Source organism: Oncorhynchus masou, chromosome 15 (genome assembly GCF_036934945.1).
Source record: "Oncorhynchus masou masou isolate Uvic2021 chromosome 15, UVic_Omas_1.1, whole genome shotgun sequence".
Taxonomy (NCBI): Eukaryota; Metazoa; Chordata; class Actinopteri; order Salmoniformes; family Salmonidae; genus Oncorhynchus; species Oncorhynchus masou.
In genome coordinates this window covers 20166213-20185443 of record NC_088226.1, presented here as the reverse complement: position 1 = coordinate 20185443, position 19231 = coordinate 20166213, and the positions used below count along the sequence as shown (strand labels likewise).

At 40.3% G+C, this 19231-nt stretch overlaps 1 protein-coding gene and 1 pseudogene across 2 annotated transcripts in view; both read left to right on the top strand.

Moving 5' to 3' along the window:
• The window catches only part of LOC135555845 (cell division cycle protein 27 homolog), an 18365-nt gene extending 16548 nt beyond the window's left edge, over positions 1–1817 (top strand). The window contains exon 19 of one of the 2 annotated variants that reach the window (XM_064988612.1): positions 209–1817. In XM_064988612.1, coding sequence (XP_064844684.1) covers positions 209–294 — 86 coding nt within the window. In that variant the 3' untranslated portion in view covers positions 295–1817. Of the gene's footprint in view, positions 1–205 lie in introns of both variants that reach the window. The other variant, XM_064988611.1, reaches the window with a different exon arrangement.
• A 1238-nt stretch (positions 1818–3055) lies between these two features.
• Positions 3056–19231, top strand: part of LOC135555844 (KAT8 regulatory NSL complex subunit 1-like) — an 80397-nt pseudogene continuing 64221 nt past the window's right edge.

Here is a 19231-nt window from a genome sequence, read left to right as displayed (position 1 = left end):
GGCACTGTACGTCCGAATTTGAATAGTATATGTGAAACACTCCAGAAAGGTGTAGCCAAGTGGCCTACCACTAAAGTACACATCTTAGGGCGAGAATGCCAATATGGTCAGGTTTCTGTCTCTGTATTTGTTACTTCAAGAAGGAAGCTGAAAAATGTCACTGTCAGAGCCATGCTTTGACCTCTAACCTCCACCTTGTCCCCAGCAGCTGAGGTGGAGGAGTCGCAGGAGAGCAGTATGACCGATGCAGATGACACACAGCTCCACACTGCCGAGAGCGATGAGGTCCTGTAACTCACCTGACCCTACCCCCTCCACCCCGACCCCTCTTTTGGACTTAAAAACCATGCCAACCTGGAGCCAACCGCTGGACTCCAGTATTAAAGAGGAAGAGGAAAAAAAGGAAAACAAACTGCTGCTAATACAGTACCTCCGATTTATTTTCATCATCTGCTATTTCTTGGTTTCGTTTTCTTCGACCCCTACACACACCACTACCACCACCATCCTCGTCCTTCTCCTGTCATGCCTTAGTCCTCACTGGCTTATCATTCTCGTCGGCTCCCATGCAGCCATGTGTGGACGTTTTTTTTTTATTTTCTGGTTTGTTTTTCCTAGAATACCTCATCAGCACCACATCGCCCCATCAGTGCTGATTTTGAATGTCCTGTCCCTCATCATTGAAAGACATCACTTTCGCTTCTTTTAGGTTTGGAGCGCTGCGCTCATGCCCACGGAAGAAAAATAAACAACAAACATTCATGGAAGATCCTGTCTTAATGTTTAGGTTTTTTTTATGTTCTTTTTATCAGCTTTACTCTGAATAAACACTTGTGTTATAGCCTGTAACTCTTTGGTTCCTCTCTCCTGATTGGTCTGTGATTAAATGTATGGGAGAGAAATGAGGACAAGCACATTTCTCGCCTTTTCTGTGGGGCGTTGGGATGTCCAAGGTGTTCCAACCATGGTTACGGCCCGGCAAGTTTCAGCTAAAGCAGACAGATAATATCTCCTACTTGAGATCTAGCAATGACAGATGTCTCGATCACAGATGAATAAATAAAAGTGACATTTAACCATATTTGTTTTAGAAGTGCCTCTTATTGACAACGATATGAGAAGCCAGTGGTTCATCAACCTGTCAACAAGATTTGATGTGCAGTTCTTTTGAGGTGATTCATCATGAAATACTTCTAGAAACAAATGTGCTAAAATATGATCCACAGGTTTAGCCTGAGTGTTGGTCTGTTTGAACTATCATGCTAACTACTTGTCATTTGCCGTACCAAACATTTGGCTTGACAATTACATTAATGGAGTTTGAAAGACCACAAACTGATCTGGCACAAGGCTACCACGGGTTGGTCCTCACTGACCACATTAATACAAGGTATGATGACGGGGATTAAATGCCCAGTTTCAATATTTGGATGCATCTGGTCTAGAATTAATCAACCAAACATCCAAGTGTGTGTTTGGGGAATTCCGCATTGATTCTATGTGTATGTATACAATGTTTCTTGATGTGCTTCTTAACGTACAGTTGGGAAAGGCAATCTCAGTGCCACATTCAGAAATATTGCCCCATATCAAGGAGTTGAAATGCCTTTCCTAAAGTTTTGGTCCTTTTTTTCTAAGGCAAACAACTTAATTTGTCCTCAGCACAGCCAGGATAAAATACATGTTCTCATTTTGCAAGTGCTTTGGGGTATTAATTTAAAATGTGCTCTGTATTTGGGGTTAATGTCTGTTCATGTATATATGTGCTATTCATTTTAAGGATATTTGAGATTATAGAATAAACTACTTTAAACATGTCCTCTATTTGACTGCCTTGTACTCCCCCAAAATGTGATGTCAATAAATGTAACACTTGTTGGCTGCGTCTGCCGACAAACACCCGATAAGACAGTAAATGTAAGACTTGTTGGCTGTGTTTGCCTTTACAAACACTTGATAAGACAATGTATCTTAGTAGATGCTGATCAGAGTAAATTGGACAATGATTGGGGAACTGAACAACATTTTTTAGCCTAGTTTAAATTAAGTATGGATTTATATCACAGTCTCAATTAATTGCATTGAGAACACTGATTAGTTCATGATTTCTAAGTGGGGGGGAAACCAGTATTGTTTCAGGACAGGAGATGAATATAACTCAGTGGTTCTGACAGCAGTGGGAAGATATTTTCACAATTGAGGACCTGGATCAGAGAAGAACTGGGATGAGCATCTGCTGTATCCTTGCCCTCACTGGCATACAAGGACATTGCATCTGCTGTACCCTTGCCCTCACTGGCATACCAGGACATTGCATCTGACGTATCCTTGCCCTCACTTCCATAGCAGGACATTGCATCTGATGCAAGCAGGAACTTGGAGCCAGTATATGGAGGTTAGGAAGGTTATTTTAAGGTTAGTCTTATCATGTAGAAGGACAGAAAGACCACTGCAAGTGGGGCATGACATTAACTGACAATACACCAAGTCGGTTTCAGGTCCTCAACAACTGAGCCACTCCACTTACAACCACCTAGGCTAGCACCATTATCTCTGTATAATACAACTTTAGACCAGCAATGTAATATTACACACTACAGCAGCCTGAAGAAAATCCCCTTCAAATGACAGTGATCCAATTGTTGTGACCCAGCATCAGCTTGTCAACACATCTAACACCGTATTAGGTTGCTGAAAAAGCAAATGAACAGCTTCGACTGTTCACAGTGGCTATTACTAGGTACAAATTATGCTCCGTTTAGCCAATTAAGGGTTGAAATGTGGATACTAAATACAAAGTAATTTGTGGCAAATGATTTGGTGGAGACCGGGATAATTTGGTGAAATTGACGTTGAAGAGTAATTGGCTAACTATTTAGTTTAACCAAATTATTTTATTTTAAAGTATTGCACTGTTATTGAGCTTGTATATTAATGACAACAACTGGTAAACTTCCATATTATTTACTTTCAACCGAACACCCATCCGTGCAGACTAGAAGATATAAACCAATCGCCATCGCTGCATAACCAAGTTGACGAATCACAGTGCTAGGCAGGCGGGTAATTCCGGTTCATGACTGGTTGACTTGTGCAGGTAAGTGAACATGAATTCTTCACTCTGTCATGTTAAAACTGAGTTTATCTCACGTAATTTTACAAAACGGATTATGTTAGAAGATAAAATGAATAGATATGGGATTTAAGTGTTTTATTTTATATGTTATTGATTTATTTGATGATCAAATTTGAAATGCTAAGGTAAAACTGCTAACGTTACTGTGGGGTTGCAGTCAACAGGCCAAATAGTGTATATAACGTTAGCTTGCTATCGTTCTTCGGGTGTCGTACAGTAGGCACACACACTTGCAAAATTATATACACTATATAGTAAATAATAATTGTGATAAAACTGATATTTACAGTAGAATTTTGCACAGTAAGTCACAGTGCATGATATTGTGTATGTTTAGCTACGTTTATAAGTTAGTAATAGATTTTAGCGCAGGGATTGCTAGCAAGCTATGCTAGATGCGCCAGCTAGCTAACTTACTTAGACAAGGGCCGTGGAGTTCGCTAGCTATTAGCTAGCCAACATATTTGATTATGGGCTACAGCCCGTTTCCACAAAATCAGTCAAGCGAAAAGAGTATTGAGTCTCAAATGAATACACTTTTTTATTCTTAATTTAGAAGACTGTGGAAGATTATGTCCTAGTCTAGTGTTACTGTAGCTGCACGTACATATTCACCAACATTCAACAAGATAACTTGCAGAATAATTTTTGAATATGGCACGATGCCAGGTCATTCTATAAATATAATATGATTGTCATACAAACTCAGAACAACAAAAATCAATCACATAATGTTCTGTACAAATAGTGTTTTTCGACATTCTTTGTAGTGGCCATGCCAAGTAGGCCTATGTCAGTCATGATTTATAGATTATTATATATTATTGATTTATAATGCAGTTTCTTTGTATGTACAGGTACCTTGGACAAAGAAGTGGAGGAATTACCTTGTGGAAGTAACAGTGCATTCGAAAGGTATTCAGACCCCTTCACTTTTTTCACCTTTTGTTACGTTACAGCCCTGTTATAAAATGTATTAAATAATCCCCCCTTCAAAAAATAAATAATAATCTATCTACACACAATAATGATGAAGTGAAAACAGGTTTTTAGAAATGTTTTCAAATGTATTAAAAAAAATAATAGGGTTTCTAAAAACCTTTTGCTTTGTCATTATGGATTATTGTGTGTAGATTGATGAGGGTGAAAAACCTATTTAATCCATTTTAGAATAAGGCTGTCACGCAACAAAATGTGGAAAAAGTGCAGGAATCTGAATACTTTCTGAATGAAGTGTACCTGGAAGACACAGTGGATATTTTTACCCTAAGGATGGATTTGGTTGGAGGTGAGCTTTGCTATTGCAAGGTATGTATACACAACACATGTGTTGCATGATACAGTATTGAACATGTGTCATCATCATGCATAGAGTTATTACATGCACAGTGCTTGGTTTTAATAATTTTGGACAGATTGCCAAAGTGCATTGTTCCTTAAATGACTATGGTTGACATTTAACTATAATTTGAAATGATGTATCACTACAATATTGTGTCACTGTCTGGCATTGCAACCTAAAGACTGTTACAGAAATACTGTGCGGGAGTCATATGCTGACACAAGTGGAGGAGTGGTTTATCCAATATAGGGGGCGTTAACTCTACTATATACCACTAGATGGCGGAATAGTACATTAGTAGAGTGGACAGTTGCAGAATACAGAACAGGTGGAATATCAAAGGCGGGGATCATAAGGCAGGGGATATGACATCCATATAGATGTTTATTCTCATCTGAAACTGTAAGTAGTTTTATGTTTGCCTAATGAAAGGAACTGGATTTGTAAGTAATATAGTGAAGGATTGCAATTAGATTACCCTAGAGGTTACAGGACCATCCTTTGCCTATATAGAGCTCGCCAGCTTGAAGTCCAAAAAAACATAAATGAGTAACCTCCGGTTCATTCAGCCATTCCTATTTGGAAAGAACAAAGTTTTGGGATAAACGCTGAAAATAAGGTCTGAGGTTAACACAGGCTTAGAAGATCTTATAAGATTTGTTCTATGAGATAATACCAGTCAGTTAACATGACCTTTATGAATTAGGAAGCGTTTCGTGTTTAAAAAAAAAAAGCCTCAAAATTCACAAAAAGTGACGTTAGCTGATAAAGATTCTCACAGAACAAAACGTATAAGATCTAAGCCTGTGTTAACCACATACCCCATTTCTGCATTTTATCAAAAACCCCTACAAAACTCATAGGCTTTGTCCAACGAACCATGGCAGAGTTAGTGCTTACAAAAAGACGCCATTACTATTGCTCTATTGGTTACAGTTACACGCATTGCCTATCTGTTACCTTCAGATCTGCACACAAAAATGGTACAGGGCCAGGGGAAGTGTTTTTTTTTTATATATATATTGGTTTTTGTTGAGAAGGCAGGGACACAGTTCAGGGGTGTATTCATTGTGTCTTGCAACAGAACGAAACGGACCTAACTTGTTTTTTTTTCTCATTTGGAGTTAACAATTTCTGTTGCAAAAGACAAAAGTTTTGCAACAGAATCGGCTGTGTTGCCCATCTGTGCCCTCTGTTGCATTGAAGAAATGGAAATAGTGTTGTGTTCTTTGGTTCCCCCTGGCCCTACATTAGAATTCTATGCAACACCCATATATTTCCTCTATGGGGGAATGGGACACACTCTTTTCACGACACTTAGATACAAAGTGATTTTTGTAGACACCATTTTCTCTAACTCTTTTCCTAACCTGCTACATTAATTATCCTAACCTGCTATGAAAAGGTAACTTCGGTATCGAATTGGTGTGAAAAGAGTGTTTCCCATTGGGGAATGCCATCATAATATTGCAGGGTAGTATCATAGATATTTATAACTAACCATGTGTCCTTGTCCTAGTTATGAACCCATAACCATTCGCTTTCTCCAATCCTTAAGAACCACGTTTTGATTTAGGGTTATAATGAAACTGGATCCATTCCGGCTCTTGCGTGACATGTAATAACTGCAAGTCACGATTTAATTGAGCCATGATGGAAGACACAGCAACCCAGTTTCAGTCATTTAGAAAATGGAACGCTCGACTTTGGCTCCCTCTAGCGGAGACAGGCTGAAGTTCCACTAGTGGCGAGTATGAGGAATGTCTCCCGCCGCGGCTTTGCTCTCGGGTTCTGTTTGTCAGACTTGAAATCCGAGGGAGAGGAGAGAGCCGCCATTTTCTGTGTGACGCTCTCCCTAAAACGGCAACAATAAAAACGGATTGCCGTGGAAAATACATAACAAATCGTCGATAAATGGCGTTGGGAAACAAGACCAATTCAACCGCATTTGAAATAAACTCGATTGAACAGTAATAATTGCAGAGGGAGAGAGAAGAGAGCAAGCTGACTCGGTTCCTCAAGTACTCGTTGTTTCGCCCATTTCGTGATTTCGGGAGTAACACGGGGTTACCCAATTTGGATCGCACGAGACGGATTTTGTGAAGAGGCATTCTCGAATTATTTGTTTTTCAACATATTTTCTTTCCTTGATGAAATTACTATCAAAGTGCGGGATTTGTTTCTAAAAATTTAACCGGATCGGCTCCTCGTCACGTGGTAGGTTCCTCCTTTTTCTTTGTTACTTTTAACTCCGTAGTAAAAAATAACTTTGAAATGTAGCAACATCATTTAGCCTTTAACTTGTTTGGTAACCTGCATGCCGGACATCTCGCATTTATAGTAATGCTCAACCATTATTTAGATTTTTTTAATGTTGCATAGCTGGGTCTACCTACCTTCCTTTCAAATCCAAGTTCTAGCTACAGACAGTATAGGTAACGTTAGGTTTGTTACTCTTACTGCATTCGCTGGAGCTGAACGATATACTGCCAAGGGTACACCATTATAGTAATCTTCAGCTAGCCAGTGAACATGAGCCATGCCATTCTTAAATTATGGGAGAGTGCGAGGGAAAATACAGTTGACCAGACATCGTAAAACATTGATATCAACATTTAACTGTAACGTTACCAGCTACAATTGTGTCAATGTCAAGCCTTATTCGCCGAAGCGCTTGGTTTGAGTATCCAAATTACCCCTAGTCAGTCCACTAACATGCTTGTATAAATGTATTTAGGCCGTTTTAAAAACGTAGTTTGCAAGCTTGCTGTATTTCACACGATCTAATGCATCTCTGCGCCACCGCATTCTAAACTTAATCGTGCATAATATACACACACCCGAGCAATTCTATCGAATGATCGCAATCGTGCGAGAGGGGAACCATTTTCGCAACCCTTAAACGTTAGCCTAGAAAATGCATTGTCGCATAGATCACATTATAATTTTGGATACATTTCCAATTGAGTAATTTATGGCGAGGTTTACGTAATGGCGCAACCACTGGCAGTTGCAGGCGCCACGTTTTCCACTAATTGTTTCAAAAAATAATTTCCTTTAGCAGAAACCAACCAAGCTAGTTTGCTAAATAATTGTAACATCTCAATTTAGCCTCAATTGTGACTTAGCGATATACACAAGGCCGCTAGAAAAAAAACAAGGAACAATATCATTGTATTCAATATCAACACATCAAGGTTTTGCCATGCCATGATCTCAACCGTCTCCTATGTGCTTGTATACTGTCTAACGTCAGTGCAGATATTGTCATTTTGTCCCATCCATTTATCAACCAGGAACCGTGTTCATGTGAATCCCTTTAATTGCACACTAACCTGCTCAACCCCTGGTTAGTGTGTTACACATCTGTAGGTTTCTGTTATATAATGTGTTAAGTTGCATATCCTTGCATCATATGTGATCTCAGCACTACAGTGCTGTCATTTTCTGATGTGTGAACTTCCTCCAAGATCTAATAATCTCACTAATGTTCATCTTGTGGGGAGGGGGAAGTTTATCTTCCTGGTTGTTTGCTGTCATTATGGGTGGGTACACTACAGTACACTCTTGGTGTAGCTGAGCAAGTGAGGCCTTGACTGTTGTGCTCTGCTGCTGTACTGGGGCCTCTGCAGTTTGCAAATCCATTGACTGAATTTAAAGAGAGATCAGGGTCTGGCTGACATGTGCTTTTTGGGTAATGGTTTCAGGGGGTTAAATACACATAAACAGGACTAGCCCTGACTGGAGCGTAGAGAGAGAAAAGCCTACTGATTGCACATTGGCCAGACAGGGTGACCTCCCCCACGACCCTGTCCCCATTGCAGCCCATGTGTTGGAGTCAGAGAGGTTTTATGAATAGAGGGTGATGAGCACCTCGCTTGCTGCTGCATTGGACCGATGGCACTGCTAGCTCAGGCCTGGCTCCATGTTATAGCCAATTTAATGGAGAGCTGTTCTCTCGGATTACACGGCCCCTCCCTAGCCTGTTTGATATGGTGTAGGACTGGGAGAATATGCTGCTTAAAGTGTGAGTGCTTTCACTGCCTGTTTTCACTCTTATTTGTTTTTATAAGCCACACAATTGACAAATACCCCCCCCCATTGACCTTTTAGGTCTGGGTGGAATCCTATCAGCTGTCTTCTAGACGTGTGTGTGTGGTATTGGAGCAACCGTAGGAGGAGGCTAACACAACAAGTATCTAGTTTATGAATTTGGAAGCCGTTGGTTGACTCAGGGGAGGGTACTCAATAACCTGAATGGAAAACAGCATTGATTCAAGCCACTTACTCAGCTTTTGTCCTTCCCAGAAATGATAACGGTTCCCCACTTTAATCAGTTTTCCAGGGCATTCCACTACAAGAAAATTGGCTCATTGTTGCAAATGTTAGATACTGCCAGTGCCAACCGAAAGTATGAAAATATTGTGGTTTGCTGGTTGCATTTTAAGCAGGAAATGTTGCGTTGCGTAACACCCTATTGTGGACAGAAATATTCCTATTGTAAGTTAATAAAACGGTATGTGTATACATTTTTGGCCTTGATTTAGGCTATCCTAGCTCCTAGCCACTTAGAGCATATAGCAATTTCCTCAGCCTATATTCTAGATCCTTCTGTCCTAATTTTGCATCTAACCAATCAATATAGAAGCAGAGTTACCAGGAAACAACCAAGAGAGGTATGGCTGGTTACTGCTGTAGGCTACAGACCATAATGTGCTTAAAGCAACATCTGTTTCTCCTGTTAGGCCAAAATGCAGGCCTATTTCTGATGATTATGCAAATCTATATGTACAGATCTACAGCGTGTTTTCATAGGTGCACTGGGTTTGGGATGTTATCCTGTCAGACGATTGACTTGGAGAGATGAAAGCAGAGCCTATTGGTATTACTGCTGTTATTACTTGGTATTGTTCAGATCTCCTCAGACGGGTCTGGCTTCTGAGCTGAAGATTTCAGCTCATGATGAATAATCTGTTCCAGTCAGGCACACTTGAAATCAGTCTGAGCAATCACAGCTTTATTCATACATCTAAATGATTTGCTCTTTTGGGTTTCTGTAGAAGCAGTTGTTTTCACGTGTGTTTTGGGTAGCAGGCATTGTACACCTTTCTTTGGCATATACTTGAGCTGCTGCTTATATGGAAACACTAGTCTCTTTCCTGGAATACTGACTGGAGAAAGAGCTGAAGGGTGACATTTGGCCCACTAAAACGCCGTCTTTGCTGGTTGTTTTTGATAGTTCAAGCCTAGTCTGCCCAGGCCAAGTACACTCCGATGCACGCACCCTCCAGTTTCATGCCCTCAAGCCAACATCCCCCTCCCTCCACCTCAATCCATCTCTTCCCCCATCTCAAACCAAGGGGCCGTGCCTCCCTCTGAACTTAACCTAGCTCAGAACACACCTGAAACAATCCCTTTGTTCAAACTCTCCTCCCAGAATGCTCCATTCCTGAAAATCTTTTACCAAATGTTTTATTTTTGTCCCTCTGCCTCACATAAGAGAAACATGGACCAGCCAGTCAGGTGGGAGAAGCAGGAAAAATATATGAGCCCCACTCAACAAGGCAGGAAAAAGGCAAACAATGTACATGACCTGAAGAGAAACCAGAGGTGAAAATTACTTGAAAATCCACAAATAAACATTGATTTTAAAAGGGGAGGGGGAAAAAGATGGGCGAAGAACAAGGGCAATGGGCTAATTTACCAGACTCCTGCCTGGACTTGTCATGGCCTAGTAGGATGTTAAAGGCCAAAGTGTTTCACCCCTCCAGACCCTAGAGGTCAGGACAGGTTTGAGAGGAAGCCTGACCATTGGTAGGCTCTGCAGGGAGTGGTTTGACTGACACACTGGCCCCCATTCACTCCTGTGCTGAAGCCACCAAACCAGTCTGGAAGTGGAACCATATGCATCATGTATCATTGGGTGAATTGGGGAGCACAGAAACACACCATAGGTTTGCTGGTTCCTCAGAGTTTTACTTCTCTCTAGCCTATTCAGACACTGGCTTTTGTTTTTGTGTGTTTTTAAAACCCTACAGTCAACTAATTGCCCCAGCTGGGAGTACCTGGGACAGCTGGCTGAAATCTCAACCTTTGAGATAAGAATTATTTTCAGACCCAATTGTTTTCCCCCGTTTTACTATGGTGTATTTAAGCTTTTTTTCCCTTCTCATGGAGGAACCTGAACGATTAAGAGACTTCAAAGGCAGAAACCACTGGCATAGTGTTTACAAAACCAGGTGCGCTGTACCGTGTATGAGGAGAGGAGTGGGTATACCCACGGGTTGAACCCGACCTATAGTCTAAAGTTCAGTGTGCTGTGGCCTGTGCTCCCTGATGGCCTAATGGCCCAATTAAAAGTGCAGAGGCGCACATGCTTCTCTACCCTCTGGGTCATTTCGTATGATTTCAATCACTTTTTGACTACACCCCTTTTGAATTGAATGAAAATGTATATAGGCCTAGGTATTTGCCCATGGTAAATATGGCCAAAAGATCATACCATGGTATGAAAAAAATTGGATGGTATGACAGTATTTTATATTTTTGAATAATACAAGTTCTAAATTTGCTTTCTGAGTATTGTGTGGCCCAAGGATAGTAACACATACGTTCAAAGTGATATTATTGTTTTATACTGTTCAATTAAACCAAACACTAATTTTATGCATTTCCTGCACTCATTTGAGATTGTTTCCACACTGCCACAGTGCTGCACAAACAATTTAGGCTTTATTTTTAACCCAATGTTACAATTGCGATTTGACTTGTGACTTAGAGAAAAACACTTGGGTGAACTGTTGGAATTGTGGAAATTCTAATTCTGTAGTTAGAATATAGTAGTGGGTACTTGGAATTAGAGGTCGGCCGATTATGCGTTTTCAACACCGATACGGATTATTGGAGGACCAAAAATAGCCGATACCGATTAATCGGACGATTTTTCGTGTGATTTTTGGCCATGCAGACTGAACGCTAGTGTCTCGATGTTGAGGAACAACAAATGTGCTCCTTGAGTGACAGAGGGCGGGGCTAGGCCTGTGTGGAAAGCAGCATTGAAAGAGAGCTGAAAGAGATTAGTGAAGTAGCGACGTTAACAATAAAAGTCAAAGTTACACATGGCGTATTGCATTTAACAAACCAAACATTCAAATACCATTTATAGAAGGTAAAGTAAAAACCCAAACCAGTCTGTGCATCAATAACGGTATATCGTAAAATACAGTATACTGCCCAGCCCAAGGCAGAAGTGGTCAGAAAGTACATTTTTGGACCCGAATGGTAAAACACTCTGGAGATATAGGTGCTCAAAGTTGACCCATTTTCCATACCCCAACCTACCATAAGACACCCATTGGTTGAGCGTAATTTAAGTGTTTTCATTAAAATTGCATAAAAAAAGTACATTTAACATCAATTCCCTAAAACGCGTAAACTCAGATTTGATTTAATTTTAGCATATTTGGTAGTTTAGACCCACCCTGTATTCAAGAGTATGCTGTGTTTTAACTGATGGTGGGCACGCCATTAACATCTCAGATGATGAATTGTTAGATACTACTGCGCTGTTGGGGCTAGGAAAACAAGCATTTTGCTACACCCACAATAATATGTGTATGTGACCAATAACATTTTATTTGATTTTAAAATAAGTTTGAGGCTACAACGTAAAAAAAAATGTTAGGGGGAAATCGCAGTTATGCTAATCGTCATTCAATGTAAAACAATTAACCATTCCTACCATTTGGCAAATATGGATGGAAAGTATTTTACCTACACACATACAGGCGTGTGTAGACACGCACACACAGAGTATGTGAGCAGAGCGAGGAGCTGAGCGTCTCCAATTTGACTGGAGCGTGGGGTGAGATTTGGCCTTCTCGCCCGCTCCAATTTCGCTCCATAGCACCCCATCCCAGCTTGCATTTGTCGTCTACTTGTGTGCTGCTCTAGCCCCTTGCTTTATCTGTCATGTTAGCTAAATATTTTCATAAATAAACTTATAAAACATGGGGGCTAAATCAAGGTGACTTATAAAGATGAGGGCCAAGAAAGGGAGTATCCAACTAAATAACTATTGTGGAATCTGAAACTGCATTTTTCCCAGAAGTATGAGTGTGCCCTTACCATGTGCCCTTACCATGTGCCCTTACCATGTGCCCTTACCATGTGCCCTTACCATGTGCCCTTACCATGTGCCCTTACCATGTGCCCTTACCATGTGCCCTTACCATGTGCCCTTACCATGTGCCCTTACCATGTGCCCTTACTATGTGCACTTACTATGTGCACATGCTATAACAAAGGAATGCGGTGGGTAGATAACGAAGTGTCATTGTAGCAAATTATTTCTAAACAAAAAAATCAGACCTATTAAAAGTTTCATTAATTTTTGTTATCTTTACAATAGGCCATAATAGATTTTGGCCCCATAGGCCTGGCATATTCCCACATTCAATGAGCTTTCTGTTTTGATTGGGTTATTGTGCCTAAAATCCTTTAGGCCTCATCATAATAGAAAAATAAAATCAACTACTCTGCATCTCTGCCCAACCTGGTAAGAGTGGCCAAAAGGGTGATTAGCATCCCCAGTGGCTCTAAGTGTAGAGGGTGTTCTCCACTGCTGGCCAGTTCTCCAGGCACCATCACATGAGCCTGACACCACAGACTGGCCAAACTTGTGTTTCAAAAGGGAATTTTTCCATTAATTTGTATTTAATTCTAAGTAAGTCACAGCCTATATGTGCAATTTATAGATTATAATGATTTAATACATCGCAATGTTTAAATGCTGAGAGCTTTATGTCCCTACCAGCCTGTTGTGTCACACTCGCAAATGCTTCACAGTGTATGTCTTTGTAGGCTATAACCTTGAAATAATTGAAATAATATAGCCAAAATAATTCATTTTCATTCCTTAGTTTTCCTGTCTGGGTCCTGACCTATTTACTGTTTTATATGCCGTTTTAATACAACATGAAGCCTAATTTAAATGATTTTCGCTTCTTACATTCACCTTTTCATGTTTATTCAAATACTTTTCATTCAAATCCATATGGTTTGGTTTCAATACTTAAAAACCAATTTGTAGATGTGTGCTGGTTAAATTGTGATTTTAATGAATGGAGTGGAGTTTTTTTTTTTTTTTCGTTAGCGCGGACCTTTTCTTTTAGCAGAGCTGTAGAAAAGGACATGAAGCGTTGCGCACCACTCCATGAGCTTCCAACAGCTGAACTACTCTCACATGCTCTGACACACACACACAAACACACACATCACACACAGGCCTATGCATGGACACACACACAGTCATTATGGGAACTTTGATCCGGACACATTAACTGCAGCATGTAGGAGAAATCCTTATCGCATTCAAGGACTGGGTTTAACGTGAGTTGGTGGATGGTTCCCACGGATGGCAGAGATAAAGGTTACGACCTTCAGCTGCAATACGAGTAGCTGGAGAGTGCTGGATTTACCTGGTACTGGACCAGGTGAGGGAGAACCATTTGATGCTTCTGTCAATAGGTAGAATATTGTTTTGTTGTAAAATAGATATATAAATAAATATTTCTTACCATTAGGCCCTATTTAGCATTTTGATTATGATTGGTAATGTATTCGACCAACATTAGACCTTTATGCTTAACCATCATCAATGGTAAATATAGTATATTGTGTTATGACAAAATTACTAGCCTGTTTTCCTAATTTAAACCTTTTTTAGCACAACCTCCATTCTTTCCTCTGTACTGGAAGTTGATCCATTTCAGGTTTTACTGGTGCTGCCTCTGCGATGGCTGCCTCCACCTAAGAAGAGCCACATTTTAATTACCTCTTTGCATTGTGTTCAGAGTAGGTCGACGGGTGTAGAATACGCATCATGACTTGGTGGGAGGTGCCTCATCCGAATAAGGTGATCGTGTGAAATACGCATCATTGTGGGGCATGTCCTAAACAAAGCCTGCGTTTGGTTGGACAGGGTGTCGCTGGGTGGGTGGTGCTTCTTATACGCCTGCAACTGGTTAGACTGGGAGGGTTGGTCTTAAAGGGATCTGTAACAGGAGTCTTGTTTCCAACGCTCGGCTCCGCACATCGCCATGCCTGGCGAGCAATATGGCCCAGGGTTGTCCATGAGAATATTGATTTCTTCGTAACAACGTGTGTTGTAGAGCCACTCTTGCTTGCCTGGTTGTGTAGGTGGAATAAATGTGTCAAATTCAATGGTTGTTTTTTTTTCAGTGTTAATGGGATGTGACGACCACAACAAAAATAAATGAGATGACGCAACCCCATGATCTAGTTTTGAAGGCTGGCCGTTGCAGTGTTTACTTTAAAAACATAATGTTTTTTAGGCTTTTGATTGCCTTCATCAAAACATCCAGCGTTGTTTTTCTTCAGGATCATTATTTAGGGACGAGACCGCTCTCTCGTTTAACTCCTGTAGGCTTCCGTTAATTATCTGCCCGAACAAGGCCCTATTGGAGCGAGGTCATCATATGATGGGAGACAGTTTCCATCTTTCCTCTTATTAGTTTATGCCCTCAGAATAACTGGAGGAGGCTGGAGAGTGGAGGACATGTTTGACAGCCTAACATGTGTTTTTGAGTCGAAATGACGGTCTTTGTCAGTTCATTGAGATGTGAGCTGTCCTCTTTCCCACCTTCTCTTCAGTCTGTGATTAAAAGTCTGATTGGTCCCCTGCAGGAGGCCTCTCTAAGGTCACGGCTGTGACAACTCTTTGTCCCCCCAGCATTTAATAGCTCAATTACTAAACTACACTACAAAAAAACTACTCAGCTTTTCAACATGGCTATTTCAAGACTTCCTGATATTGTTCAAAACTTTTTATGCTTATGAATGTCGTAGTAGGGCGTTAAGACAACAGATGTACTTTCATAACATATTTTATAACTAAATTACACCAATACAAAAATGGTATTGTGTGTGTGTGTGTGTGTGTGACCAGCTTTGATAGATCTTTAAGCTAGCCTTTATTGGCGCTTCCTGGATATGTGCCAGTACCTTTGACCATTATATCAGCTACATATCTGCACCCCCCCCGTTCTTGCATAGTTCTCTTCTGACGCATGTTATGAAATCTCCAAGCAAAAACATAAATGGATTGCAAGTTAGTATTAACCACTAGACCTATCTTTTTCAATAGACAATGCTGTCCATTGTTTTGAAATGTTTGATCTTTTTATCTGAAGCAGGCCATGGGAGGCCAAAACAATGGTTGCATCCCAAATGGTGCCCTATATTGTGCACTACTTTTGACCTGATCCCTGCGGGGACCTGCTTGTCACACAAGGTGGGATATATATTTAAGCAGTAAGGCCCGGGGGTTGTGGTATATCGCCAATATACCACGGCGAAGGGCTGTTCTTACACACTTTTTCAGTTCTGCCCACAAATTTTCTATAGGATTGAGGTCGGGGCTTTGTGTTGGCCACTCCAGTACCTTGACTTTGTTGTCCTCAAGCCATTTTGGATAACTTTGGAAGTATGCTTGGGGTCATTGTCCATTTGGAAGACCCATTTGCGACTAAGCTGTAACATCCTGAGCGGTATGACGGCTGCGTGGTTCCATGGTGTTTATACTTGTGTACTATTGTTTGTACATATGAACATGGTACCTTCAGGTGTTTGGGAGCAATTTCCAAGGATGAACCAGATTTTTGAGGTCTTGGCTGATTTCTTTAGATTTTTTTCCCATGATGTCAGAGGCACTGAGTTTGAAGGTAGGCCTTGAAATACATCCACAGGTACACCTCAAATGATATAAATTAGCTAATCAGAAGCTTCTAAAGCCATGACATAATTTTCGCTGTTTAAAGGCACACTAAGTTGACTGTATGTGAATTTCTGACCCACTGGAATTGTGATACAGTGAATTAGAAGTGAAATAAACTCTCTGTAAACAATTGTTGGAAAACTTACTTGTCATGCCCAAAGTGGATGTCCTAGCTGACTTGCCAAAACTAGTTTGTTAACAAGACATTTGTGGAGTGGTTGAAAAAACGAGTTTGAATGACTCCAACCTAAGTGCATGTAAATTTCCGACTTCAACTGTATATATTATAGGACACTTAGTTCTTTGGGTGATTAGCTACCAGCTATGAATCCAAACAACATAAACACTTTGAAAATGGCTACTGCAGCATTTATTTTGCTATACATGTGCTCATACTTCTATTTATATTCACAAATGTGAGTGATGTGCTTGCACTGTGGAGCCCTGACCACCCACCTACTTTGCTGGTGAAACAGACATCTTTCCCACCAATGTCAAAATCTACCCACATTTGGCAGGTGTTAGTTTTATGCCCTGTTTCTTGCACCCCTTTCATCCTTTCAATGTAAGCATGCTCGTCTACCAAATGTACACAGTGGCAATTCCACAGTAATGAGACTCCGCACAAGGACTACTGTATAATGTTACACTAAACATTCTACAAAACACATTTTACTGGATGAACTGTGCAGATGCAAAGTTTGAAAACTGAGGGAGATTTTACAGAAATTCTGTTATGTTACCACGATTTCCAAAAACTCTTAAATATCTGGTCTGAATTAAAATGTAACTTCTTCCGGCTGAAATCCCGTTAATGGGATCGATTTGACAACAGCCAGTGAAAGTGCAGAGCGCCATATTAAATCAACAGAAATCTCATAATTAAAATTCTTCGAACATACAAGTATTATACATAATTTTAAAGATCAACTTGTTGTTAATCCCACCACCGTGTCCAATTTCAAAAAGGCTTTACGATGAAAGCATACCATGCGATTATGTTAGGTCAGCGCCCAGTCACAAAAAAACACAGCCATTTTCCAGCCAAAGAGAGCAGTCACAAAAAGCAGAAATGGAGATAAAATTAATCACTCACCTTTGATCTTCATCAGATGGCACTCATAGGACTTCATGTTACACACTACATGTATGTTTTGTTCGATAAAATTCATATTTGTATCCAGAAATCTCAGTTTACATTGCCGTGTTATGTTCAGTAATGTTTTACCTCCAAAACATCCGGTGATTTTGCAGAGAGCCACATCAATTTGCAGGAATACTCATCATAAACTTCGATGAATGATACAAGTGTTATGCATAGAATTAAAGATATACTTCTCCTTAATGCAACAGCTATGTCAGATTTCAAAAAAGCTTTATGGCAAAAGCACACCATGCGATAATCTGAGTACAGCGCTCAGCCACTATACAGATACCCGCCATGTTGTGGAGTCAACAAAAGTCAGAAATAGCATTATAAATATTCACTTACCTTTGATCTTCATCGGAATGCACTCCCATGAATCCCAGTTCCACAATAAATGTTTGTTTTGTTAAAGTCCATCATTTGTTCAAATACCTCCTTTTTGTTTGCGCGTTTAGTCCAGTAATCCAAATGCACAAGGCGCGAGCACTAAGTCCAGATGAAAAGTCAGTTATATTACAGTTCGTAGAAACATGTCAAACAATGTATAGAATCAATCTTTAGGATGTTTTTATCATAAATCTTCAATAATGTTTCAACCGGACAATTCCTTTGTCTTTAGAAATGAAAAGGAACAGAGCTCGTGTTCAAGGTCGTGCGCGTGACTAAACTCAACGCTTTCTGCCATACCCCTGATTCAAACAGCTCTTATTCGCTCCCCTTTCACAATAGAAGCCTGAAACAATGTTCTGAAGACTGTTGACATCTAGTGGAAGCCTTAGTGTACATTTGGTCTGATTGCACTTCCTATCTTTGATAGGCAATGAGTTGAAAACCAACAAACCTCAGATTTCCTACTTCCTGGTTGAATTTATTTCTTGGGTTTTTTCCTGTCATATGACTTCTGTTGTACTCAAGACATCATTCAAACAGTTTTAGAAACTTCAGTGTTTTCTATCCAAATCTACTAATAATATGCTTATATTGGCTTCTGGGCCTGAGTAGCAGGCAGTTTACTCTGGGCACGCTTTTCATCCGACCTGTGGAAATAGCGCCTCCCAGCCATAAGAAGTTAAAGGCATCTGCAGAAAGAATGGGGTTTCTGCCATAACATGATAAATCTGTTTTGGTTATTCAACGACAGTAAATGAAGTGGATTTACACCCGGTTACAGAATTCTGTCATGGATCCCTAATCTGTACTACACAGAAATGGATATAAATGTCATTCTCTTCATGGTGATGTATCCTAAATGGGTACTAGGCCTACTCAAAGGTATAATTATGTAATACCCTCCTTTGAATATTTGGTTATTATTCTACACATTGTAATGATATCCGCCCCCAAAGAAGACCAAATTGGGTTGGACTGGACCAAATCTGAACCAATCATAGACGTCCAAACTTGTGAAACATAGACATCAAAGTACAGTACATCACAGAACAGAGTATAGTACAATAAGGTAAATGATACTGCACCGTAAAGTACTGAACTATACAAAAATATATATATACCGTTGAAGTCGGAAGTTTACATACACTTTCTTGTTCACAAACTATAGGTTTGGCATGTCGGTTGGGACATCTACTTTCCACGACACAAGCCATTTTTCCAACAATTGTTTACAGGCCAATTATTTCACTTGTAATTCACTGTGTCACGTTTCCAGTGAGTCAGAAGTTGACGTACACTAACATGCTGACCAGACCAGACACGTTGCGTGCGTCGCAAAATAAATGTAGAAATCCATGTTATTCAATTATTGCACCCACACTGCTCGCGCGCACCAACAAGCTTCTGCAACGCCAAGGG